Below are 27,935 nucleotides of genomic sequence, written 5' to 3' on the forward strand. Positions count from 1 at the left end.
CGGCCAGCACGGCGCGAAGGGCGGGAAGCGGCGGTGGGCGCGGGGCGGTGCCGGCCCCACGGGGATGAGGTGGCGGCGGGGGAGGCGCCGCGCTGACGGAAACCTGACTGACAGCTTCAGCCCGGGTGAGGGTTTTGGGATGCCTATAGGACAAGCAAACCCGCAGTGACGTAACTTCATGCTCCGAGCGCCAGCGCTGGCCCGCTCCTTCCTTCGTCTGCTTAAAATTCTGGTTTCAGTAAACCTGGCGAACGCACCTTGCGTTCGGCGAGGAAAGTCCGCTTAACAGTGCAGTATGAACACTAGTACAGAACGGTAACGTTTTCCGTATCGTACAGGGAGCTGAAAGCAGTGTTCTGCATAGAAACTTAAGGTATTAGAGTAAGTGAACGTTCATGTTTCTAACCAAAGTACTAACGCCCCGTAACTAGAAAAACGCGTTAAAATTGTGATCGTACAAAAGCAGCAGAACATGGGAGGTCCTCACAGGGCAAAGTTCACGGAGCTGTTTAATTTCCAGCACACGGCGTTTACACTACGAAGTGCAAGCCCCCGTTGTGCTCCTCACACAGACCAGATGAGCGCGCCGAGGTGGAGCGCAGTGCCAGGCCTTGAGATTTTTCTGTCAGAAAAGCTTTGAGTGCTGCTGTATAGCTGAGTTTAGGCAGTTAATTTGTCACACCTGGGCACGCTCCAAATGAGGGAAGAGAATATGCTCTTTATTGGAACGCCAGCACACGGATGTTTTTACGTGTACATGAAAGGGATACACGGCATAGGGCAGTGCCTTCTAGGGGACGGTTAGGCAGCACAGGTCAGCTTCCAAAATCGTATTCCCAGCGTAGTGTCACTGCACTGTTAACACAGTAAGCAGCTGAAGGGATTGACTATGCATACTGAGGAAAAAACAAGGGAACAAGGACCTCTCAAGGATTGCAGAATTACCATAACAGAGCGCATCTTGTTATTTCTAGCAAGATACAGTTGGCATAATATTCATATTTACGTACAATTAAAAGTCCATCACACCTCTACTTGTGTGACAAAAGGAGATAAAACTGGGCCACAGTATTCTTCCCTTAGCTGAACATGCACATAGCTAACACGCATAGCAAATTACCTGAAAGCCAAACCAAATGAAGACAGTGACGTGGATACTTTCCATCAATACTTCAAACGAATTACCTTCAACGTCCTTGACACTGAACAACTTGCACTCCTTAATTCACAGACTGCACCACAGGCACTTCAACCTGAAGCAGGACACAGCTTCAAGATCCTGTATTCGGACTTCCGAAGACCAGCGCTAGGATGGCTGCCTGTTGAACACCGGGCCACAGCGAGAGTGGTAAAATTCAGCAGCAGCAGGACAGAGATTGTTACATGTATGGGGGAAAAACTTTGTGCTGACAAGTCCCATTAATATTTCTATGATACTAAGTGATTTAAAGAACGATAGAATTCTGTATTCAAAAACTGTGAAATACAGAGGTCAAAGTACCGAGCTCATGCATTAACTTACATACGATGAACCAGAAGCAGCAGTGATGACAGCTCATAAAAAAACTGGCAAGCATAAGATGGAATGACTTCTACAGAAAGGTGTTGAAAAAGTAGGATGTTAAATGAAGATATAGGATTACCTACAATAAAATTGATCACCATCTTGAGAACACTGCTGAAGGCTAAATTCCAACCATCAATGCCAGCTGGCTCTTGAGACCAGCTTCCAGCCAGATGGCAGGGTACCACACGGTGGGGTACAGCACCACTGCGGAATTAGTGGAAGAACAAACCCCAAGGTAGGACTGAATAACAGTGCTGACTGACAGAGATGCTGTGGAGGGACAAAAAATGCCAGTGACAGAAGAAAAGTTTGAGTCAGCTGGAACTAATTTTCTCAAATTCCCTCTCAGTATGTATCACCTAAATATTACGTTTTAGCTAAAAGTAGAATTTATCACTTGTTGGTACATGGTATTTATCTCGATTGATCAAAGACATTATTCTATTTTTATTTATAAGAAAGGGCTGATGGACTTGCATGAGTTCTTTCAATTAATTTTATTGAGTAGCCAAATCTGATAAATTAGCACAGATAAAATAAGCATTTGCATGTGTTACAAATGACTTTTTACAGGAATAAAACAGTGAAAATTACAAACTGTAAAAAGGAGGACAAGTAAATCCTGTCTCAAATTCAGAAGGGGGAAGATTTATAACTTCATACTAAAGATCAAATGTTTGAGTTCAGAAAACAAAGATTTAATATTACAATATTATACACTACTTTACAAAATTAAATTTACTATATAAGGATTACATCCATAATAGTAAACAGAACCTTAAAATCACATTTAATGGTCCCTTATTTAACAGCCATTCTGCATCTTTGATTAAATTCTGTTAAGAAACTATTTCTAAATAAAAGTGAATCATTCTAGTTATTGCAGCACAGTCTATGTGGACTTAGACGACTCAAATATATTAAATTAAAAACAATAATGAAAGCAAAGTAAAATGGATGGTAACAATGTTGGCTGAACACTAATGTGTCAAATACAGAAATAGTTTAAAAAAAAAGTCTTCAACTAGAAAAATAGAGTACATTTGCAGTGGTAGAGTTGTCGTGCTGAGATCTAAGTACCAGAGCCACTCTTGCCTATTTTTTTGCAGTTCATCTTCAGCGTCCTCACTTTTCAGTTGTAGGTAAAAATGACACATCATAGGTAGTTTGTGTGTTCATCTGTCCTGTATTGCCCTTACAGCAATACAAGGTGAACCAGCAGGCTTTTCCCACTGCGAGGGAATAAACTAACGAAGTTCAATACAGAATTTCTTCCAAAGTGAAGAGAACTCCAAGAGGGTTCATCTGATTCTTGTTTATAATGTTTTGCTCTGTAAAACTTAGGGACTCCAATTCAAAGTTGTTAATTGCCACAAAGACTGACATCTTTAGCCATTAGTCTGGTGTACATAAAGCAATGAAGCCATCTCCAACATTTATGTTTTTAAAAAAAATAAGGGATATAGTAGCAAAATACAGTCATAGTAAGAAACAGACTTTGGGTGGGCTGTTAGATGCAAGGATGATTTTCAACATCTGAGTGATAATATATCCAAAACACAAGTTTTAAGTCATAACCTATGCAAGTGCATAGCTTCCATTTATGATTTAAATGAAGAGACCCCTTTCCCCTGGATGAAAATCAGACTGTCAAAACTTAAAAAACCCTCTTCACTATCACTAGAAACTGTGCAATTCTCTGAAAAGCTGTTCAAGTAAATATACTGTTTGCTATGGAGACAGCAGACAGGGAAGCTTAAATTGGTTCTGTAATAGTCTTTTCATGCTATTTTAGACGTTGTTCTGAACTTTAGCTTCTTGTGCTCAAGCAACAAGGACAATTTCCCCAAAGAAACTCCTCCCCTGAAGTAAGGCAACTCCTGACAATCACGTGCAGCTACAGCCTGAAATGGCAGCAAATGATTACCCTATGATGTCCTCTGACATTTGCATCACAAAATGTAAGTTAACTAGCCTAATCACAGTACATGTTTGACCACTTGTAAGTGTTTTAGCTGTTCAAGTTACTTGCCCCAGGAAGTAGGTTTTGCAAGACCTTTACGTTTACCACTATTAAACAAAAAAGCAAACCAAGATTTTTCCATATGAAACACTTCCACAGGCATAGGGATACAGTAACTTAAATAATCTTTACCTTGGTAGCTATCAATGATAGCTTAATCTCCAAAACAGAACAATTATCAATACACCTTTATAAAATGATTTAAATATTTTTGTATATAAATTTTCACTTCAAGTCCAATGTCAACTTCCATCTGTAGCTCTGGCAGGGATCTGAGAGTGTATTTAAAGCTTTTATTTGGTGCACACTGGCTTTGGACCTAGGCTCATTACACAGCTGCAGTAAAAAAAAATTTTTGAAGGCTTCAAGCGTGTCTCAAACCATAAACAAATCTTCAAACACAATATAATATTTTTGTCTTTGGAAAAATAATTTCTTTTCCAATTTTAATGTCAGAATATTCAATGTTGTCTCCAAACATTAGGTTTGAAGTGCCGTCATACAAACTCGCTTCAGAAAAACACTAGATTTTAGGGGCCTAACATTCAGTTAATGTAAACAAGAGCCAAAAGCCTACTAAACATAAACGAAAAAATCTGAGATAACCTTCCTTGCCCTTCCCCTCCCTACACCATTCACAAACTGAAATTAAAACTATTTCTTTTACTGAAGAAAAACAAAGCTTGCCATCTACCTAAGTCTACTTTTGCCGCTGACTCAGCCACTGACTTTTTAAAACGGGTCTCATATAGGGCCCGCTCCTCCCACTCTATTTTTTAATTAGAATACTGACTTATTAAAAGCTTTAACAAATTCAGCCATCTTGTCCAGGTTAAGCTTACCTTTAGTCCTATTAGCCATAATCCAATCCAAGCACTGGATTCTACGCTTCATAAAGTATTTGTTCGTTTCACAATGAACAGTTGTTCATTGCTACTTTAAGCATTAAGTTGAACATTGAGATGCTCTGTCTGTAATCACTGGGTGCACTTAGAAAGAATTTCCCTGCAAATCATGATCAGTATTGTGAGGTTTTATATCTAGCAGCAAAAAAAAAAAAAAAACAAAACCAGCAAAGTTACAGAAATATACATTTTGAACAACAAAGAACTCTTTATTTTACAAAATGTATTTCACCTTTTCAGTATTGCCTTTGTAAATGTACTTCATGCTGCAACTACTTACAGTAAAAACATGATTTGCAGCAAATTAAAGGTGCTCAACCAGTTCCAATAGTTTGATTTTTTTTTTTTTTAAGGTACAATATTATGTAGTTGCACATTTGATTCTCAGATGTGGTCCTTTATTTGCTTTAGTTTGTTGAAATCACAGTGAGAACTTCTCATCAACTGCCTCAGGCCACAGATTTAATGAAGATATTACAAGCACAGCTGTTCTTTACTGCAAAAATCTTTCCTCAAAAGAAGTGAGCCAAAGGCTAGTGTTTCATTTATTCACTTGCTGCTGTATATGAAGGAGGAATTCATAGTATGATAAGGCTGATTCTGTTCTGTCTTCAATCATATTTTGCAGAAAACTTGATTTCAATGGACTGTCATCCCTTAAAAATGAAAATATAAGTCTTTGAGTGAAATAAATATTTGCCAAGATCTACAGTGCAATGCATTAATAAAGTTACAGGTCAAGTGGCAAGATATTTCAAGAGCTTAAGGACATCTGAAAAGAGGATCTCAAATTGCATTTGTTGGGATTAATCACAAGGGCTCTTATCAGCATTTACTTCATTTATCTGCCATTAACTAAAGATTGTTCTGTGACATTTAGTCTTTTTTACTCTGTGGAAATTCTAGTCGGAGACAACTCGTAACAAGGCATATCTGTTGTCAAATCTGTTAGGCACAGCATTCACCATTGTTAAAACTTCCATTAAGAAAGTTCAGTGTATGATATCCAAATATGTATTGTTAAGAGGTCCCTAAAGAAGCACAAAGACTGTTAAAAACCACTTACTTTATTATATATAGTATAGGAAAGAAAGGTCTCTGTTCTCTCAGCCAAGAAATGAAAGCTATTGTTCTGATGGATTCTGCAGTTTCAAGTTCTGGGAGATGTGTCTAAGAGGCAAAGGGTATCATAAATACACGCATGATATTTTTCAAAAAAAAACAGTAAAAGGAACACTTAAAATAGCCCAACTCTATCCTAATCAGGTATAAAGGAAACCCAGACAGGTAGTTTTGTGATGTATAGTTTTAGTCTAGTCTCCTTTGAAAGGGCTTGAAACAGTCAAATGCACTAAACTGGTAAAAGCAATTGGCTATCAGAACAGTGATGACTGAGCTGTGATCGATACCTGTTTCACTGCAGAAACCGAGGGATTTCCCACTAACCCACTGTCCTTACTACTCCCAAGTATTCTCAGTCTGCTCCCACAGTTCTGAGAAACTTAACCATTGCCAGCCTCTTCTTACTGTGCTTTCATGGGAAAATCTATAAAGTTTTAGTCTGGAGAAACTCCAAGAGAGGCAATAGAAATTTTTTCTTTCCCTGAATCTGGATTTATAGTTATTATTAACTAAAGGGCTAATATTTGACTAGTGGTATTTTAGTTCTCGTGAAAATAATGTTCTGGCGGCATTGTACACCTGGTGTACAGCAAAGCAAGCACGTACCATGTTCTGCAGTATTGAGCCATAATTTGGAACTCCAAGGACTTGGCTGATAAAGCTCTGCCCACAGTTCTTCCCAATCCACAGAAACATTACCTGAAAGACACCCAGCAATAACAACATTAATCCAATGCAAAACCACACCTCGGGAGTCTCCTACACATTTTGAGTTCTCAGAAAGAACGCATCAAGTAAATTTGGATACTTTTTAAAATCACCACCACCACGCAACTTACAGAGCCAGCGTCCATAAGGTAAGCACCATCCCTACTCAACTTCTCCACTGACAGCTGGAGAACGGGTGGCTGAGGTATAGTTCTATCATTTATGTTAAGAGCTCCCTAACGGAAAAAGCAAAGAGAAAAACAGCGGTTCACGTCTTGATGCATTGAAACAGGCAGAAGAACAGAAGGTTAAATACGAATAGGATGTATTACACTGAATACTGAAGCTGGACCCTTTTCCTCAGTTTAGTTCAAGTCATACTTCAAGTGCATAATTTACTAATAAATCTCTTAATGTTTTATTTAGAGAGGGCGTACTTCATCAACTTAATCTTGGTTAATTAGTTCTAGAACTGGAATATCAGATTTCTTATGTACAAAAGATGTGATTTCTAAAATTAGTCAGGCTCTCACATAAACAGTCTCTCACTGTTCACAGAACTACTTTGACATTTTAAAATAAAGGAAGCTACAGAGGGACAAAAAGTTACAACATACGTTACACTGTCTTTACGTACATGTGATTTGTAGTGCAAGATAATGACACAAGGCAAAAAGTGAAAAAAGTTAGAAAAAACCTTCCCCATCCATCCATAGCCAGAGCACAGCTTCTCTTCAGAATTCATCAGTCCAATCCCAAGTAACAAATGCATAAATGCAACAAATGGGGGAATATGAAACAGTCATTTTTAGCTATGCAGCTTTAATGTGGAAAACTTGTGAGATTTTTAACACAAATTTGTTTTCACATCACACAAATCTTTGGGACCAGACAAACAGACCATGTAGCAATGCAAATACTCACCTCATCTGTGAGATTATCAACTCTGTACAGACTGGGATGTGTCATAAGCATGAGGTAAACAAGGGGCTGGTTTTTCACTTGACACATGGTAAAAATGCGTTCATCTAAACGTGCGTTCGTCCCAGTTTGAAATGCTTTCTGCAAACAATCAGGCATTTAATTAGACCGTGAAAGCAAAGTGAGATAAGCTGAATTTAGCACACCATCTCTTGTTTATTTCTAACTTACTTAAAAGCCTTAGAGTTGAGCCATAAGTATTTTCTCAAAATATGGTACTTTACCACTGCTATTTTACTTCTCCATAGTTCTCTTCAGTGTTTCACATACAAATCATACAATTCTCCTTATTCCTATTTCTGGGTTCTAGAACTTACCGTGACCTTGCACCATCAATCCTTTCCAGTGAGCACTACAGCTGAGATGAAAGCATCTTGAAATATCTCTCTTCTATCATAAACCTCAAAAACGCCACTCGATGGCATTTGAAAGAACAAATATTGGAGCCGTTTACAATTGGCTTCAATGTACAGAATCTTAGGTAATTCTGGAATTACAATAAAGACATAGTCCTGGCTTGCTGGGACAAAAAACCCCAGCTATAACTGAAACAAGGGCTCGCTCCTCCCACTTGACTGGCTCAAACAGTTATACAGTCTTCTACATGAAAAAGCTCAAATGTCATTATGAACATGCTGGTAGCAACACGCTGGTTAATTCCTTATCAAGAGGTATGAATCAGAAAATTCTCTCTAGAACAGAAAGGCAGCTTGTCCAACGCTTGAAATGACTTCTAGTATAAGTTCAGGGAAATCCAATCAAAAAATACTTACCTTGAGCAAATATTGTGAAATGCTTTAAACCTTTTGCAAGAACAGCCAGCCAACTACCTCTTTGCCAGCCAGCTAGCTCTCTTAATCCACACTGAACTGCTATGTGGATCTACATGTCCAGAAATGCACAAAAATTAGGTTCTTGAAAAAACACTCTACCAGTACCCTTCCACATTCTCTAGACTAGTCAGTCTAGTGTCTTTAATATTTTCCTACTCCCTTGCTTATACCACTTACACTTTTGGTTTTATACACACTTCTAAACTCCCACTCGTCAACTAGATCATTCTCCTTAGTGGTATTCTCTAAACGTCTTCTCTATCCCCTGTTGCTCTCCTCTGCAGGCAAGTGCAGAAGGCCTGTCCATTATTACCCTGATACATTTGCTCCATAAAATTCTTCAAATCCCCCCGTTTTTCACAACGTAACAGACTCCAAGATAAACACACACATTCACCACCTGTGAAATCACCTATTACCTGCCCAGGCCTGAGAAACAATTAAATAGGCTTTGTTCTACATTGACCTTCCTAGTCATCAATTTCTGGAGCGCAGAGAAATGGAATTGTTATCTTGAGAGAACTTTGTGCATGAAGGACCATTCTCAAATCCGTAAAATATCTCTGTAGTCTAATGGCAAATTGCAGGAAGACTGGTTTTATTAAACGATCTAAATCAAGCAACTTCTCAATTTTGAGTCCTACAAAAATACTGAAAGAGAAGATAGATGCTATTTTGTACATCAAAGAAATGTCCTTTTACTTCAGGTTGACATGCCAAACAGACAATCATCCTCTTGCACGGCTTCCTTTTAACTCTTACCTGTTTTAAGAGTGCCAGTACATAAAGCGGAAAGAGCCGTAGTGAGTAGGGGGCCATGAGACCAGGCTGTTGAATGCTTAGGACTGATGAACGGTAAGCAGATAAAGAATCTATCACTGCATTGACCAAGGCATCCCGAGCATCACTCAAGGTAGCAGAAACTGATCGGTCCACAGCTAAAAAGAGAGTACAAAGCTCAAATAAGAGGCTCTTCCTCCCTTGGTAGAAATACAGTCACATACGTTAACTTTTCTCATTTTAACATATACTTCCATGCATCTTAATAAGCTTTTACTACACTATAGAAGTCAAGACAAGTGATTCAGAAGAAAAGCCAGGGGCCCATGATGATGCACCAGACTAAGACTAAGTCCAGGTGACTACACACAACTATACTGATACTTTACCTAAGCCAAGCATTAAAAAAAAAGACCTCTTTGGTTTGTAACTTAGAAAGCACTCTTAGAAAGAGAGACTCTCTTCTTCTAACGTTACTTCCCAGAGGATTACTGCTCAGAGCTTTAGGGATATCATCCATACCTATCCAAACAAGCTCTTATCATGCTTACCCATATTGGCTAACAGCCCAGTGATGGCTTGTACATCTGCCCCCAGGTAGACATCACTCAGTGTTGTTACAACAGGTAAGCACATAGTGTGGACACGAATTCGTCTTTCACCTGTAAGAAAAGAGAACCGTAGTCTCCAAACACAACTTTGGTTTTATGAAGCAATACAAGAAATGCCACTGTTTACTCAATAGCAAATTAAGATTTAATCTAATTTATCATACAAGTGGTGAATCAGGCCATTTCCAGTAGCATTTAAAAATGGTTAGTTCTCAGTTTCTGAGTTAAGTCTACGTATTTTCAGACCAGAACTAAGTTTCCCAAGAAACTTCTTGGTCTGGAAGAAGCAATAACATCGACAACATGCAGTAACACATCACAGCTGTGAACTTGATATTGGATAAAACAGTTTGTGTAAGTTTCTGCAACTGAATTGCAGCTGATAAACGAACACAGAAAGACGCATCTGAACACTGTACTGTTAATGCAGCTAACACTACCTGTATACCTTACCTTTGCTGGATGTGTACAGGAGAGCTGACTGAAAAGAAACAACTTGCATATCAGTAAGACTCTCTTCTACTGACATTTGCACAGCATATCCCGCATCTGGATTTACATTGGGTAATGACAACAAGTCTGTAGATCGTACGAAGAAGTTCCCATGGAAAGTATGAATGGAAAGACCTACAAGATAAGCATTGTATTGAATCAATTTTGCTTTTATAGTCGTGAAGTACAGACACCGTTTACACATCTGCCATCACTGTCAGATGGCTCTGTATCAGAATGTTAAGATCCTTCGCAACGAAATAAAGTATTTTCAGGAAGGGTAAATATCCCAAACAGACAACTAATCCATAGAATCCACAAAGCCTAGTAGAAAGCAGGAATTCGGAAGTTAAATCAATGCAGAATAGTAGTAAATCTCTAGACTATGAAAACAGTCCCTTGTTGAAATAGCAGTCCAGCAAAATCTCCAGTTTTAACCATCGTAAAATGGAACTTGGATGCCAGTAAAGATACTGCAAAAATACAGTCTTCAATAAATGGTCTGATTCCTGGTACTGAATTTTACTTTTCTAATCTTTGTCTTTTAACCATTTCAGCTTACATAACAGCCAAAATACCAATCAAAACATTCCCAAATAACAGCAAATGCCCACGTCCCCTCCGCTTCCCCCCGGCAAATCCAAAAAACTGTGTTCAAACCTTTGGTGCATCTTATCCTCATGACAGCCTCAAACCCAATCTTTCTAGTTAAATATCGTTTCAGTTCCTTTTGCAATTTCTCCACCTGGACAGGGTTGTGTTTATGATGGTAAGACTGGTAGTAATAGACACTACCTGCAGAATACCTTGATATACAACCTGAAACGAAAACAACATACATTGGCAGAGTGCAGTCAGTTGCTGCTGTTGTCTTTAAACATACCAGTGGAATGCAATATTCCTTTTCATTATTGAACTGTTCACACCTGCAAATAGCTCTGTTACACAGCTACAGACCTGCATACAGAGACATAGATGTAACACAACTATATGTTGAAGTATGTATGTAGTTTCAGGTGTGAAAGAATTTTCCATTGCCCTGAAATTACAGGTACTTTGTCACTTGAAAGTTTGGTTAAATGGAGAAAAAATAATTAAAACGCTAATGAAGCTTACTCTAAAGGTGTTTACACTGATGGTTAAAAGGCATAAAAGAAGGAAAGTATTTCAGCCACTTATACCAGATCACAAGAATCCTGACTCACTAAGGGAGAATATGAAAACAGCTAAGTTAAATCAGGAAAGACTGAAACATTACATTCTATTCACTGTCATTGCTCATCAAGGATGAATTTGCATTCACACACTAGATTCATTCAAATCAGGTTCATATACTAAATGTTAATGTAGATTCTATGTATTTGCCAAAAGTACAAGAATTACACGCCCCAAAACAGCTTAATATGACTTACCTAGAGAAGCCAAGTCAGAACATTGTCCACTAAGAAGAAATAAATCCACTGCAACCTGTTGCCCTGAGCAGTCCAAGGCTAACTTCTTGTAAAAATCAGTCGATGGTGTCAGATGTATGTCCTGTTAATACAATGGAGTGTTAGAAAATACAAAGGAAATTCAAACAGATTAACACATTTATTGCCTGTTTACAGGGACGCTAATAATTGATTCTCCATCACTGATTACAGTGATATCTTAATAAAAAAAATCAGATCATTAATCTGTGTTTATAGTGCTTGGGGGTTTTTTTTGTTCTTTCTACCGCTTTAACAAAGGAAGGTTAGCTCAACAGGAGAACCACAAAACTAACCCAGAACAGGCAATTCCAGAACCACCTACATGGACAGAACGGGGCAGTCAGTTGTCTCAACCTTTTTGCTTTTCTCACCTTTGCAGTTGCTCTTTGGTTTGGCTCTTCTCGAGACTTTAGTGCTCCCATTCCCACAGATGGAAGCTGTGTCTGGAAGACAGAGATTCTACCTCCAGTGGGGGACATCAGTTTAAAGGCAGCCTGTAATGCAGGTCCCAGAGCACTCTGAGTTTCCAGGGACTTGGTAAACATCTGTGGCAAGGTCCTCAGCAGATCTTGAATTAGCTACAATTGAGAAAACAAAAGCATTAAGACTAGGAGTCTTCGGAGTTGTCGTCTTTATAGAGCTGACTGCTGAACATACATAAACATGGATTAACACTTCTAATATTAAGGTAGTAAAGAAAAAGCCCTAGCAAAAGTCAAGTACTGTCTTGTTTCAACTTGGCAGAAGTTTACAGTCACACAGATAAAAGACCTCTTTTTTCCACCTCAAACTTGGCATTTAAACTGTAGGTGTTAAAGAGCATTAAGTAATCCAGATATTATCAAGCGTATCCCAAACTATGTGAACGTTACTAGTTACTTAAGGTAGTTCTTACCTCTTTATTTTCATTTAAATTTACTAGTAAGTTTTCTGGCATTGGTATAAATACATCTGGAAGGAAAAAGAAGTACTTAAATTATTTTTTTAAAAACACATCAAGCTTCCCCCAATTGTATTTGCCAACCATTATACCTATTGAAAAAAGAATACAGTATCAGTGTGTAAACCCATTCAAACATAATTATGTGGATTTCTTTTTTTCTTATAGGCATACCTGTGGCTAGAATGCCATGTTAGAGTAGCAGTTGACAGGGCTGAAGGATAATCAAGACTATTAAGTAAAAACGCATAGTGATGACTTTCTAGCATTCATTCTGCCCTGCCCTATAACATACAGTGAAAGGTGACTTGAAACTGAAGGCAGAAGTACAAACAGTAAGCATCAGTCACCACAGAATCTATAGCAATTTACCAAGCATCAGTATTTGGGATCATAAGAGAAATCTAGGTAATTGTACAAATTAAACTAGAAGTTCGGAAGGCTGTCTTCATGTTTTAAGTCATGAACAGCCACAGCATTGCTCAGACATCAGGGGCTTCATAAACGAACACAGACATATGCTACTTCTAAAGCCATTACGAGAGAGACTAATGATCTGATGTAGAAACTCCCACCAGATATTTTTTAAAAAGGCTGTCAAAACCAGCAGTCGTTAGTAGATACTAATCACCGAATTTATTTCTGCATACCTTCAATATCTGAAACTATAAGCATCTGTGGCTGAGAGAGACCTTCCTGAAGACTGTAGAAATGGATTGTGCTGTCAAATGTTATGAAGCCTATTTTTGTTCTAGTGTTCCCAGGAAGCCTAAAAATGAGACATATGGTGTTCAGCAAGATGAAATTTCATTTCTGCAGGCTTTTTTTTTTTTTAACCATCCACTGCACCTGTCCAAGGTTGTTACCAAGTAGTTAGCTTAACAGCTACACTGCAACAGCTTGATTAAGTCATTCCGGAGAAAAAAAAACCCACCACAAGAAAGGAGCTCATAATACAGGCACCTAGCAGACACTCAAGACATTTTTTAAGAGGGTAATAAGAAATGGAAGAAAAAGAAGAAACAAGCTGCAAAATACCAAGCAGCATTTATATAAGTTCAAACAGCATGTATTTTATGAAAAGTTTATTAGATGCATGCCTTCCTTTCAGCAAGGAATTACCAAGAACTTACCTAAATTTCAGCGCTTAAAAAATACAGTTCAAAAGACACCATAAGCATGATGTTTATTCCTTTTTGGGATTGGTGAAGCAGATAGGAAAGAGCCAGACTAAGAAACAAGCCTCAAAATTACCTTTTATACCGGTGCAGCTGTGACAGGAAGAAGACTACAGTTTTACGCTACATTTGAATACAACATTGGCCATTGCTAGCCAACGTTAGGAAATTTCTCTTCTAGACAGGAAGTACTGTCATGTGGATGTCGATCACAAGTTTCATAAGAGGAACAAAAATAGGAGATTCTAAGAAAAAGATACTTACAAGTCAAGATTGTCTAACAAGGTCTGGCAGACTGTATTCAAGTATCCCGTCTCTATTGCATTATGAGAGACATCAAACACAAAGAGGTACACAGGTGGTTGAGGTGGACGTAGCTGAGCAAAGAAAAGATCACCTTTAATTTTCAAAATTACATTTATTAGATTGGGTTTAGTCATTCCACTGCAAGTTTAAACTCTATTAAAATAGCACACGGACGATAGCTAAAACTTCTGAATGCATTTGTCTCTTACTGGGTAATTCTAGAATTACAGTTTTCTTCCAGAAGACCTACAAACACCTACATATTCTAAATACAGAAGAACTTTAACATCGTAAACGTTTAGAAATGAAGAACTGTCTGAAGTTCTTCTCAAGAGTTCTCAGATACACTCCTCGACGCAGCAACTGTTCTACTGAGCTGGAAAACATCCTCTATAAAAAGGCTTTTCTGACTTCCCTCTGGAAATAAAACAAAGGGAGAGAATAACTAAAAGTAAATAAAGCCTTACCATGTACTCAGACGGAGCCATAAACTCAATAGTAGCATTCTGGACTTCAGGTCTTTTATGAGGTTCTCCATAAACTCTTGTCACAGGATTATACATGAATTCTTCAGGAACTATGCAGATAAGTTTGTATATTATTACTTCACACTAGTATTAGCTGTGCTGCATTTTAAAACAAATACATCAACTCTTTTGTGCCTGTTGGGCAACGCTTCTTGGAGAACTTACTAGGCAGGGCAGCTATTTTGTCACCTGCTAGGGTACCTTGGGAGACCACGTCAGGCTCACTGTGCTCCATTAGTGACACCACTGTCTTTGCCCATGGGAAACACTTCTCATGTCTCACAGCCCCAGCACAACTGATGATGAACCCTAGTACTGATATGGCCAACAATACTACAGTTTCAAAGGCCAAGGTGGGAAAGGTTAACCTTAACAGTTTAGAAGCAATAAGCACACTTAAAACCTACCATCATTCACTCTATAGCACAAATTGCATTTCCATCTCCTTTGGTCTAGAAAGCTGACGAAAGGGTTAATGTATGTCCGGCAGGAACGGCATCTCACAATAGTACTTGAAGTGACCACTGGCAATTGCTGGAAAAGAACAGCTTCCTGTTTTAAAGCATCACCACACTACAGCTACTCATCTACAATAACAGCATTATCTACACTGTGCTTCTTGGTTAGCTAGTCAAAGCATACTTGTTGAAGGAAGAAGTATATCTGCATCCTCACAGCACCCCTACAATTCCTTAGTAAGACGACTGGTCAGAACTGAGCTCTAACCTATTTGACCGTGTAGGTTCCCTTTTCAAGCCTCTAAAGTCTTGAATTTTACACTGATGGTTTAAGACCAAGTCCTATACCCAATACAGATCAAAAATCAGAAAAACATACCCACATCTTTGAAAAATTACTTAAATTGTGGAAAATGACAACGTTTAAAAGAGGCACTGCTAAATTCACAAAGTCTCCTGGCTATCTGAGGACATCCAAACCCCCTTTAACTTTGTTAATTCTTAATTAAGTTTAGAATTAGTACTAGGCTTGGTATAGGAAATCAGTAACTACAACTGATATATGACAAGATAAAGCTATCTAAGCCATACTGGAATTTAGATGTGTTGCCTTCTGTCGCAGCCTGAGTGCTGTGCTGCCTCTAAGCTTCTGGCATTTTGAGGTTTGGGAGGTTTTTTTGATTAAGAAGTGAGGCTTGAAAGTTTAAAAATGGTAGGGAGAAAAAATTCAGAAAAATTACAATGATCTGTATGGAACAGGGAAACGTCAGTTACCAGGGTAATTTTTCTGGGCCAAGATTAGCCAACATACTTGACCTTCTTTAATAATTCATTGTCGAGCTCTGGACTTTAATAAAGGCATTGTTGATATTTCAGCATTTAAAGTTTTGAATATTTGTCATACCGATAAGTCTTTGAAAGGATGAAGCAGGAGCCCCAAAGGAAGTTTGGCTTTATTCAGTAAGGCCTGAGTTTGAGGAATGTTAGTCAGGGTACAGCGGAACAACCTACATGGAGGACAAAGGGTTATTTTCAGAGGCTTTCAGATAATAAAATTATGATTTCAATAGTACAGAGCATCCTTCATATTTTTCTAGAGCTGGTGATGGTGAATTTCCATTTCCACATAAAGGATCTTCTCCAACTCTGTCAAATCGTTCTGCTTTAGTCTGAGCCTGACCCACAGTACATACTTTGAGTTCTTATGTTATTTTATACACATGCTCTTTACACCTAACAGTGTCATTTTATTCACTCAAGTCAAAGTTAAGCCTAACAATGTTCCAAGTTGCACCAACTTTAAAGATAAAGTTGTATCTTTATATACTAAGTGTTATTTTGGAATACCATTTTGAGGTGGCCTTATATACAAATCTGAAGCAGCAAGTTTAAAAAGTTGTGTTAAAAATACACAAAAATATAAACAACCCCACGGTCATTTCTAGAGACTTCAGAACTTAGTGGTTTCCAACGTGCAGATGTGTGCACTACTTCTGCAAATCCAGCCCAGCTTGTTTGTATGAACAACTTCACGAAGATGCTGTTATTTCCTTTATCTATCGTAAAAAGCTTGCAAAGCCGGAATATACCTGGTTATACGCAGTTTGGTTGGTCTCCTGAGAGACTACTTCAATAACCAACTGCAAGCCTCTTGTTTCACATTCCATTTACTCCACTGTTTTAAATGGTTACTTTCAATACAGAGGTCACTCATGTTTCTGCATTCGCAATCTTTTTGGTGTACCTCACTCAAGTGAGTTAACTCCTGTTTTATCTTTTCTCAATCATACTCATTGCCAACTACATTGTAAGGTTTTTGTATTATACCTGTCTATAGCTGCCTTGCAAGCAATGTATTTTTCCTCGTACTTTCTACACAGATAATTTTCCTCACTTCAAAGTTTAAACGACTTACCGCCTTTATCGTAACACAGTGAAGCCTGTTTTCAATGTTTTCTACTCACAAAATTAAGGAAATATTTTGTGAAGAGTTATGTTTACAAGTAGGAATGTATACTTCAATTTATTTTGACGGATTATAGCAAATGGATAATCTTACTCAGGATTACAGTTGAGCTTCTGGATGTCTTCATGCAAGTTTGGGACAGGAGCCTTCAAGAGGATCGTAGGAAGAATATTTCTTTCTTGAAGAAGATTCACGGGTCTTAATCCTTCTTGCTGTAGACTCAGGCCACCCATAGATGCAGTTAAGTGACTAGTGCCCAGGGCAGGCTAGAGTCAAATAAAATTTCAGAAATTAACACCAATTGTTTGGATGAAACCCACAGTTCATTTAAAAAGCAAACATATTTCCCTTTTTTGTTTTATTAACTGCCATTGTATTACAACGATACATTTAGAAATACTACTCGTTACATAAACTTGGACTTAGGCATGTAACATAACAGAGGTAAAAATTAGCATACATTTGCTACAAAGCTCTTGAAATACAGAGGCTTAGCTGACAAAAGTGTTGGTCGGTTCACTTTGAAAGTTCAGGGAAAAAAAACCAAATACTTCAGCTAACAATAGCAACCCGAGGGAAGAAAAACATGCCAAAAGCAGCTGAAAGTTTTAAGAGAAATATTCTGAACAGATTCGAGGATAGAACACTTCAGAAAGAGCTGGCACACAACTTTTCCAAACTGGTACCAAGGCGTCAGCAAAAGCATTAACTTCAGGCTACATCTATCGTCTTGGACAAATGGCGCACCAGTGAACCATAGAAGCAGCACCCCATAGACGCACAACACACACCAATCGTCACTCTTCTTTACCCACGTGCACCATGGGTAGTACTGAGACAAAAACCAGACAATCTTTACCTGGTGGAAATGTTTTGATCCATCTGGGTATTGCAAAGCAGATGCTTGCATTCCTGGTGCTCCGGGTGAAGTATTTTGGTAGCCTGGAGGTAAGGTAGGGTAAGAATACCCAACGCTTCTATTCATCTTAAGATTCGGGGGTGCAGGAGAAGGGTGCGGAGTTGCTAGAGGTAGAATAGACAAATATTTAAAATTAATTGCTGAAGAACTGCAGCTTGCTCAATGCATTAATACAGCAGGAGGTCTTTTTGTTGTTGTTTAGTTTCTAAGTGTAAACAACTGACAACTGCTGTCAATTTTGCAAAGTACTCTTAACTGCTTTACCATACTTACAGACAAAGACATGCTAATTGTCAATGCTTCAAATTTCACATTTAGTTTCAAGATAGACATCGAACCAAGTATGTATGTTTGTACACAAATGCCCAGAGTCTGAAAAAAGTTACGTAATAGTAAACATTTTTAATTCCAAAGCCTTACCCATGAGGCCACCACCTTCTATTGCATCATAGCTGTTTTGGACCACAGACCCATCACTGGCAGCAGATGTAGCATCGCCTGTTAAGAAAGACAGTCCCAGTAAAAATTTTCACGAGTTACTAAGAAGTTGTAATGAAGTAACTGCAAAGAAATCCTACTTGCCGGATGAATATGAAGATTAGCATAGTTTGGATCTACTTTGTTTCTGTCCCAGGAAGAAACTGAATTAAATATACATCTTCGCCTCTTTCTCTCACACACTTCCCCTGCTGACATGGACATTCATAAAACCCCACAATCTTTTTTCAAGGAAAACAAAAGTCCCTACATTCAGTTGGGTTGAATGGTCTTTTAAGATTACTTTAAATTAGGTTTTTGCCATAACTTCCAAGCTAATATGCAGTAAAGTGTCAGGGAACACTTCTTCCTCATCAGAGGAAGTGTCAGTAGGCTAGCTGCAGTTTTCAAAGTACCTTGGAATTAAGGTACTAAGTTCCTTGAAGACCTTTTTCCACTGAAACACCAAATTCCCTTCACTTACACACTTAGTCCAGTACTGTCCACCAAACACCAACAGTTTTGATATGGTCACATACCAGTCAAGACATAAATTCCAGCTGAGATAAGAAAAACCTTGAAATTGAGAGAGTGCTGCCAAAGGACAGCTTTTTGTAAGTTAACTATGTCTAAATACACAAAACCAATTATCTATTGCTAAGGAGAAGTAGGTACTCGATTTACTTTTTATTATCATTAAAATCTTCAAAGATGACCCAATGAAAGGAACTTACATTATACGCTGAATCTTGCTAGTAGGCAGAAGTCAACCTACTTCACAGACTAAACTTTACTCTCTCTCCAGGGCCCTGGAAATGTCTCTCTTCATTATGAAGAAAAAAAACTTTCTAAGCGAAAGCAGTTTCTAATGCATTTCATATGTTCAAAACTAAGCTACATCTGATATACTATTCTTGTACTCACACAGCTACCACATACAAGAAACTGTCAATGTGAACATGCAAGGAACCAACAGTTTTGGCAGAACAAACCATGTATGTAAAAATAAAACTGCCAACTACCACATGGCCCCATCTAGCACGGGCACTAAACACAATACAACTGCAGGTCTGTTTGATACAGAGCCCTGATGAGTTCTTAAACATGTTTGTGCAGGGCCCACAGGAGACAGAGAAAGTCAGATATCTGTCTTCAACAGCTGACGCTTAACAGCCTCTACTAACAATCTTCAGAAAATGAACAAATCCAAGATCAGTGTTTCAGTGATTCTACACAGGAGGGAAGAATAAGGTACAGCTACATAAACAGGCAAGGAATTGCAGGGTCCACATTTTAGCTTTCCCTGCAGAATAAAACAATACAGGAAGTTATACACAGATTATGTCCTCCACAGCAGTCAAGGATGCAGAGAAATCAGAATTTCAATATCATTTAAGAACACTAAAAATAAAAAAAGAGATGGCAACTATGGGAGACATGGACATGTTAAACAGCACTTAGAAATCTATTTTGAAGTGTTAATTATTTTTATTTTATTAACAACTGTCAACAAGAAATTTTTCATTTCCTTCCAGGTCCTTACCTGCTCCTTTCAGATAAAATTATGCTGTATTAGTATCAATTTTACCATTTGAGTGTCTAATAGAACAGCGTACTTGACTTTAAAGGTTGCATATTAGAGCAAGTTGTAATGTTCAAATTCAACAAAAAGAGCAAATTATTTCTTACCTTCTTGATTTGCAGCTGAATTTAGCAGAGACTGTGTATTAGGTGGCCCTGCTATCAGTGTTGATGGCCTAATTAAAGGCGGACCACCAACTGGCGGGGGTCCTAAAGGTGGCCTTGCAGGAGGGTGGAGTGGAGTTAAAGGCTGAGTCACTGGTGGAGGTGCAGATCCTGTGAAAACATTAATTTTTAGGAGGAGTTTAACCCAGCTGAAAAAGTCGCAAAAGTGTTGTTACAAAAACACACAGATTGAACTCTAAATATTCCTCTTGTTCAAATGATAAACAGTATGAGATACATAAATCCTAACATGCGTGTAGAACGTTTCACAACTTCAGATTGTTTCTGTCATGCTCTTCTCACACTGGGTTCCTGTAGGTATTATCCATGATCTCTTTCAGCTTTTTGTTGCTATTGTTGGTATGAATTTCAAGAGGTACAGAAAGCATCCCAACTTCAATTACTAAGACTGGACTTTATATAAAGTTATAGTACAGCCCCATATTAGACAGAGAATAATGAACTAGTAAGAGTCTAAACAGATTCCTTTTGACAGAATGCTCATCTTCCACTTCAATAATCTGATGCAAAACAGCAATGTACAGATTCTATAGCTACTAAAATTACTTGGGAAAAAGATTTCATTTGGGAAAGCATCAGCAATGTGCAGCTTGAATAAATTTTCTGTGTGAGTGTGAGGTGTTTTGCTCTGAAATGTTTAACCCTCCATGTTAAAAGTCACAGGAAAGTTTTTTATTGGTTCTATTTTAAAATTCTCAAGCCAAGACATTTAGAAACCCAGTTGCTTTTCTTCCCTTCAAATAATGCCAAATCCTAAGAGTACTTCCACCTCTTTGTTCCCTATTATTCCAGAAGCCAGTATAACTGCCCTTTAATTCTAGGAAGATACCAATGCGTTTTAATATAAAAGTTAGCCTTTCAAAAGATAAGGCCAAATTGTCCAGTATCACCAGGTCTCAACACAGTACAGAAGCCTGTAAGCCATACACAAAAGTATACTGATGAATTCCCACCACACAAAATATGCAACCTCATGCGCCTGCACAGTATGGTCACATTTAAGGGAGGAGGGAAAGAAAAAAAGGAAGGGGAAAAAAATAAAAATCACATCCAGTGAAGTTCTCTCTTTATTCACTTAGTGTTTGATACTGCAAAGCTAATTAATAATTGCTGTATGCAGGCAACACTACCACAGAACTTGGAAGAGATTCTGTGTCTAAGAGGCTGTCCAAAGTTGGCCATGCAGGCAGGGAGCTGGCAAGACCTTTGTTCTAAGAGTGAGCGTGATGAGCAAAATGAGCTAAATTAATTTTAAAAGTGATCATTGTTCTACAAAAAACTACCAGGGAAATTGCTCAGGAAGATTCACCATTGAAGGGATATAAGAATTCTCCTATTCCAGACACTCACTCTTATTTCATATGCCACTTCCCAAAATTTCTCATCATTTTCCCCACTGATTCCAAAGTACTAACTGTTTATTCCAATAAACTGCCAGAAATAGTTTCATAAATTCTGTGAGCTTAAGACAGTTTGAATATCATAACAAAATTAGGCATATAACAAAAAACTAGCATCAAGAAAAATCTCTAATGAGTCTAAAAGCATTTCACAAGAAAAAAAAATATTTGCTTTAACATTTAAAATATTTCTGTATGTAACCCCTATTAGCACACTCAGAAAGATGGTTAGAAACACCTCTGTAACAACAAACAGCAGTTTGGCAAAGGGAAACTTGAGTATTAACTTTGTTTCCATAATAATCACAAGTTATATGAGAGCTATTTAGTGTTAGAAAAGCTTTTCGCCACTGCATATACCAGCACGCAAGCATCAGAAACAGAAGTGATAATTCTTTGCATCTCATGCTTTCAGAGTACTTTGACAATCATTATTAGATAGTGAAAATTACAAGTTTGGAGGAAGGAAGCTTTCCATCCAACTGGCCTCTATTTCAATGGCACAGAATGCTTTTCAGTTTTCTTTCCAGGCTGTGCTCAAGTTATTTGCATCAACCTGAGTGAGGCCGTTCTGAGAACTACCTGTATCAAGTGATAGAAAGGCTAATAAGTTTTAAACTGCGAAAGACCACACTCACTGAACAGGACTACAGTTTTCAGCCGTGAAGTCCCAAAGTCCCCACTTGACTGAAGCATGCCAATGTTCCAACAGCCACCCCAAGGAATGGTGAAGGTCACAGAAACAGCATTACTCACAAACAGCTTCCCAAAACGACGAGACACCGTTCAGGAGTTACCTGCTTCAGCCAGCCGAAACGCCTAACCTGAGCACAGAACTTCCATTTCTAATCCAAAGAAACCACCCCAGTATTCGTGATGTGCATTTTCTCAAAGCATCTGCTTTGACAACCTCGTTCCACAAGCAAAATGCCGCTACAGAGTAAATTTTATATTCTTTTTTCAAAAAAGACGCTGAGAAACGGGCATTGGCAAAATATCAAAAAGTTATGGTTACCTGGCTTCATATAGCTGTTCTGAAGCGGAGGACCTCCCGGCGAAGCAGCATATTGGTAACTTCCTGGAGGATTTGTATTTCCTGATAACGATGACGGTGGCTGAGCTGACCCTGTCCCCGTCACGTGAGCCAAATGGCTAGCTTGAGACCCAACTGGCTGACTCACAGGAGTCTGGCTGTACTGCCAGTTTGAAAGCCCTGGTGGGCTAGCTCCGGGAGGAAAACTACCAGCGGATGATATAGCAGCTGAGTTTTGCAATGGAGGCAGCAGCACTTGCGGAACAGGACCTGTCTGTTGTACTGGTGACCTGGAGAAAGGTGCCACTGGTGGTCTGTTGAGAGTCTGCCCAGGTCCTTGATAATTGTTTAACTGAGAAACATTCTGAGAGCCACTATAGTTATACTGTCCAGAAGACTGATGGGGAGGAATCTTCGCCGGCGTCTGATGCGAATACGATCCTGGAACCGAAGGGCTATATCCCTGGCCATCTGATGAATGCATCAGCTGATTTTGAACAGGACCTGGAAGGAAAAAAAAAACAATAAACCCTTTAGAAAATCAGTGTTGTGTATCACTTCTGAATATGAGAGATGTTCCCGGGAATCTCTTTCCTTAGGATTTTATGAGTCTCCAAGCTTTTTTTTTTTTTTTTTAAACAATCAGGTGTAAGTGACAGAAGTACTGCTGCAGGGGACATGAATTTGGTAGTATTTTGCTATCAACACTTAGACCTTTGTTTTGTTTTTTTACAGTAGCCTTGCAACCACTAAGCATTCCAGCGCCTGAGCACTATCCATCCTCCTGGACTTGAAATTCACACACAATAATATTTCTATCTTCAGAAACACCCAAAAGCAAGCCGACCAAAGAGGAGCGCTCTCCCACACAGCTCGCAGCAGTACAAGTGAGCAGACCAAAAGTGGAAGCATCCATTACGTAGTAACTCGGTTTCACTTGACGATTGACACCAACTTAAACTTTAGCTTACGGCAAAGACACGAACAGCCAGTTTCAGCACAGGTCACCATGCTATTTCTCAAGTGACAGAGTTAATCTATGGAGGTTTCTGCAGTTAATTTTAGTAAGAGAACTATTCATACAAATATTGCTCACGTGAGCAGCCAACTGGTCACGAACATGGAATGAAGGGTAATTTTATCATAAAATAATTCACCAATCAGGAAAATAAAACTTGATAGGTTAATGGTGCTTTTTATGTATTTGTTGGTTGGTATAGCTGAACTAAGTTTTACTCATTTGAAGGGAAGGGGAAAAAAAAAAAAGAAAAAAGGTTAATAACTCTCCAAAGAGTAAACAACGCTGGCAAGGGCATCATCAGATTTCTGCTTTACACTAGAACACAAAGAGACAGAATATCGTGAGATTTCCAGTGCGATAAGAGCTCCATCAAGAAAGCTACTACTACAGGTTGTTCGTACCGTTGCCACAAGATGGACATTCTGAAGGGAGACTATAAATTTTCCAGTGAAATCCTTCTGAGCAGAATACACTAGATAATGCATGCCACAGCCAGCCACGGCTTCTTAAACATTACTAAAATGCTTTCCGATGTTGTATCATTTATTTTAGCCAGTCGCACTGTGGTTCCCCCCACCCCCCTAAACACACAGTTTGAATACTGGAGACATTCCACATACACAGTTAAACATCTGAAAGCAGGAAAGATCCTCTTCGTGGTTTAGAGTTAAGATTCTATTCTTTGCAACCCTGTACTATTTTCCAGATTTCCAGACTTAGTTAAGATTTGGACAATTTTTTTTGAACCTGTATAAACAAAAGCACTTAATATTCCAGACTAGAAACCACTTAGATTTTCAAAAACATGCCGGAGAGATTAGCTTGGAGAGTGGATATATATATTTACCATGCAAGTACTGGAAACAGCTGCCATCAGAATGAAATCACAGAATTTCATTTAACATTGAAACAAAGACAGCTGGTTTCCTATTGAAGCATTCTAGTTAAATTTCGAAAGGTGAGGAAGTTCGCATTTCCAAGTTAAAATAACTTTGAACTCAGGCGTTTCTGACGATAAGTTAAGCTAAACACAGAATACATTGAAATATTTAGTTAGGCCAAATACTGCACCGGTCATTCAGCTCCTCATTCCCTAGAAAGCCTTAGGCTGCAGTTGACAGACAGCTGTTACTTCACTGTATAGCGTACATATCCACGCTAACTACATAGCCAAGGCAGTACTACAGTGCCAGTGACCTCATCCTCACTGCCTCTGTTATTTGTGTATAAAAAGTACATACCATATTATTCTCCACCCATTAATCTCAATATGCTACTTATCCTTCAGTTAGGAAATCCAGTTATACGCTGCTGTCCTTACAATGCTGCTCATAAATCTTAGTAATTAATAATCCTCTAAAATCAATAGCGTCTAAACAAAAAGCTTGCAAACAGGAAAATGCTAACAATTAGGACTCGCCTTCGAAAATTACCCTGCAGTGTATCAGACGGGTTTTCAACCATAGATTTACAAAATCCATTGTAAATTAAACTTGCTAACTCTAAGAACTATGAAGAATTCTTATGTGATGCCAGGCCTCCTGACTGCATCACCACATACACTGATACAACAACATTACTATAAGCCGTACGAAAAATACAGAGCAAAGACAAATTAACTTCTTAAGTTGATTATTCACCTTTGAGCATGACTCTCTAGCCCAGGCAGGAATCGGAGTACTTGGGTTGCTCTCTACGCACTGTTTTCCCTGCTTGAGGGATAAGTTTGAGGATAAAGCAATGGAAGCGAGGTGAAACCCAAAACTGACCGACCTGATATCTCCTGTGGCACTTTGCTTTAAAAATCAAATTCACCACGGCACCGCGTTCCAAATTTTAATTTTTACTTTCAAGTCAGAAGCACAACGAAAAGTCTCGATAGCCTACGGGCAGTTCATGTTTTCAAGACAAGCCTGCATAAAGCTGCCAACAAAACTAAAGCAACAGCACTGAGGGGTGCAAACCCTTTCCAAAGGGCTTCACATTCCACAAAGACGTCTCAGAACTTGCTATTTTGCTGCTGCCCTCTTGACCTGACCTCTTCACTGAGCCCTGTCAGAGAGCATATAGGCCTTCCAGCTTTCCCCGAATGCTGCTGCTGGTTTCCTGCGCTGTTCTGTGAAGCCAGGAACTAACAAGGAATTCAGCGTAGACTGAAGAGCTAGACGACCCGCACGGCAGCAAAACCACCGACACTCAGAGCAGAAATAAGTTAGTAATACCAGAAAGGCCACCTACATAACAGCGAAAGGCGCTGTTACGCGTAATACAAGAAAGGCCACCTACATAACCTCTACAGGAACACAAGGCCATTTCACATTTTTAAGAGATCGGGAATGGCACCAGAATACATCCGAAGGTTGCCTGATGGGTTTATAAAATGAGGGGTCAAAATATTGGCGTGGACGGCTAGGATTCAAGTCATGTTTTCTGCCGTACCAAATTTCAGCATCACCTACTCCAAGCCAGTTATTTAGTACATCTCTTTCACCAGCCGCAACCTTTCCAACCTCCAGGGAGATGCAAGGATAAACACGCTGAAAAGCTGCATCCCAACCGAACTGCCACGGGATCGGTCACCACCAGCGCCCGCTTCAGCCCACTTTGACCCGCTGGTCTCCAAGCACACGGAGAGCTGACCAAACCCAACAGCTCGTGAAGCATCTCATGACCCCAAAGCGCCGTCCTAAGATACCACATGAGGAGAGCAAAACAGTTCTAAAAGAATTGTTTCTTCTTCTTGTTTGCACTTCAGATTTATTAACCGGAAAGCAAATTAGTAACCTGCAGTTAAATGAATCAGAATACTGGTCCTATTAAAAGAAAAACACAAATGAAGTAGGGGAAGGTTGTTGCTAAGCAACCCGATGCTCCGTGCTAAACAATTTCCCGGTCAGCACACGGTGCTGCTGTGACAATTTACTGCCTCCGCTGGACACGCGAGCTCGGGGAGTTACCTGCAAACAGTAAAGCAAGCAACAAGTTGAGAGGAAGAGCTGACAGCTATATAACAATTTATCATTCTGTTGACAGCTTGCTTGCCTCATAGACCACTGCAAGTATCTCAACAGTACTCTCGGTATGCTCTAGACTGTTTTAAAAAGCTTTATTTTTACTGTAAGGGTCAAGGATCACAGCACCTTCTCAAAATGTATTTTAAACAATACTAAGAACAGTCCACGCTTGAATAATCTAATTTATTCAAAAGGCCAGCAACCCAAACCTTATCTCTAACACACCGTAACAACTGTCTAATTTTATTACCTTGAATTTGCTTAACTCTGAATTTCAGTTCTTTATTTTTCATACACCTGACAGCCGGGTAGCCTGAAATTCCTCCTCCTCCCGCTGCCTCTCCAGAACTTCCATTACGTGCTTAATCTGACTACAGGGAAATCAGCAAACATAAAGTGATGCCAGCCTGTAAATCATCCCACTCCATCACTCCATTAGCTAACGTTCGCTTTGTACATTCTCTGCTCAGACCGTAAGCTCTCCGGAGTAGAGGGTCTCTCTTCAGACTATGTTCATACGCTTCCCACTTTCTTGACCCTACAAGCAACTACACGGCTGTTTGTAAAACGTCATTTTGCAGCTGACTTTGAGGAAAAGTAATAAGCGCGCTGTGAAGGAGGGAGGAGGAGAAAGACAAGTCAAACCATTTAATTACTCATGCATAAAGCATAAAAAATCAAAAGATCTCATTACAACTGAATTGCTTATGATGCAGCACAACTACTGAAACAGAGAAGCGTATAATTAAGGAACCAAGGACAGAGGATGCTGTCTGTATATGCGAGATCAGGAAGCACTTCCAACAGCACAGATTTCCACACTTGCAAAGAAAACAGATACGGAGACAAGGCTCACCTTGTATGTCTTTCTTCCTAGCTTAAAAGGCTGGCTTGTAAGTTATTCAGTTTCACTTTCAATGCCTTGTTTTAAAAAAAAAGATGTATTTTGAGGGGAAGAAAGTCCTCAAGACTTTCCCAGATTGTAGCACATGGAACAAGATAATATCGGTCTTACGTGAATGACAAGATAAAAAAAAGCCCCGTTGCGGTGCAGCCTGGGCTCAGCCGGGTGTCCCCCCGGCGCCCCCCCGCCAGCGATAACCACAGTGCCACATGTACAGCTCCGTTCCAAAGGGTCAGAGGCTCCGACCGCTGCCTCGGCTCTGTCACCCTCAGGGACACGGGCCAAGCGTAACGCCCAGCGCGGCCCACGCCGCACATTGTACCCAGGCAGCATAAACACAGGTTTTCTGAAAGGCACTTTCGTCAATTTATAACCCAAGACACACACAAAAACATACTCGGGGACGCTTCTGTCACGACAAGCCATCGGAATGAAGATTTATTTTGCCTGACGAACGGCTCTGCAGTTTTCTCAGCGACGTTTTCGGCGGGCCACGCTCCCGCCAGCCGCTCACCGCGATTCCCACCTCCG

The 27,935-nt window shown here is 39.3% G+C and overlaps 1 protein-coding gene across 1 annotated transcript; it reads right to left on the reverse strand.

Moving 5' to 3' along the window:
- Window positions 1-2,046: 2,046 nt before the first annotated feature.
- On the reverse strand, window positions 2,047-26,822 carry SEC24A (SEC24 family member A). Its single transcript, XM_009322711.1, has 23 exons — window positions 26,751-26,822; window positions 22,448-22,969; window positions 19,955-20,122; window positions 18,209-18,286; window positions 17,729-17,892; window positions 16,963-17,135; window positions 15,808-15,910; window positions 14,853-14,979; window positions 14,386-14,495; window positions 13,877-13,989; window positions 13,085-13,203; window positions 12,390-12,445; window positions 11,866-12,072; window positions 11,435-11,555; window positions 10,683-10,841; window positions 9,984-10,157; window positions 9,471-9,581; window positions 8,902-9,077; window positions 7,250-7,387; window positions 6,457-6,561; window positions 6,224-6,316; window positions 5,562-5,665; window positions 2,047-5,151 (listed from the first exon to the last, which is right to left on the reverse strand). The coding sequence occupies exons 1-23, from the start codon at window positions 26,791-26,793 to the stop codon at window positions 5,037-5,039; spliced, it is 3,279 nt and encodes a 1,092-aa protein (XP_009320986.1). The 5' UTR covers window positions 26,794-26,822; the 3' UTR covers window positions 2,047-5,036.
- Window positions 26,823-27,935: the final 1,113 nt, after the last annotated feature.

Source organism: Pygoscelis adeliae, unplaced genomic scaffold (genome assembly GCF_000699105.1).
Source record: "Pygoscelis adeliae isolate BGI_AS28 unplaced genomic scaffold, ASM69910v1 Scaffold34, whole genome shotgun sequence".
Lineage (NCBI taxonomy): Eukaryota > Metazoa > Chordata > Aves > Sphenisciformes > Spheniscidae > Pygoscelis > Pygoscelis adeliae.

Excerpts from the sequence above, each read along its gene's own strand:
- SEC24A (XM_009322711.1), bottom strand. The coding sequence starts at position 26,793 with ATGAAAAATAAAGAACTGAAATTCAGAGTTAAGCAAATTCAAG. Across the intron at positions 11,556-11,865 it reads ACCAAAGAGCAACTGCAAAG|GACATACATCTGACACCATC; the intron begins GTGAGAAAAGCA and ends TTGTATTAACAG. Across the intron at positions 7,388-8,901 it reads TACTGGCACTCTTAAAACAG|AAAGCATTTCAAACTGGGAC; the intron begins GTAAGAGTTAAA and ends GATTGTTTGCAG.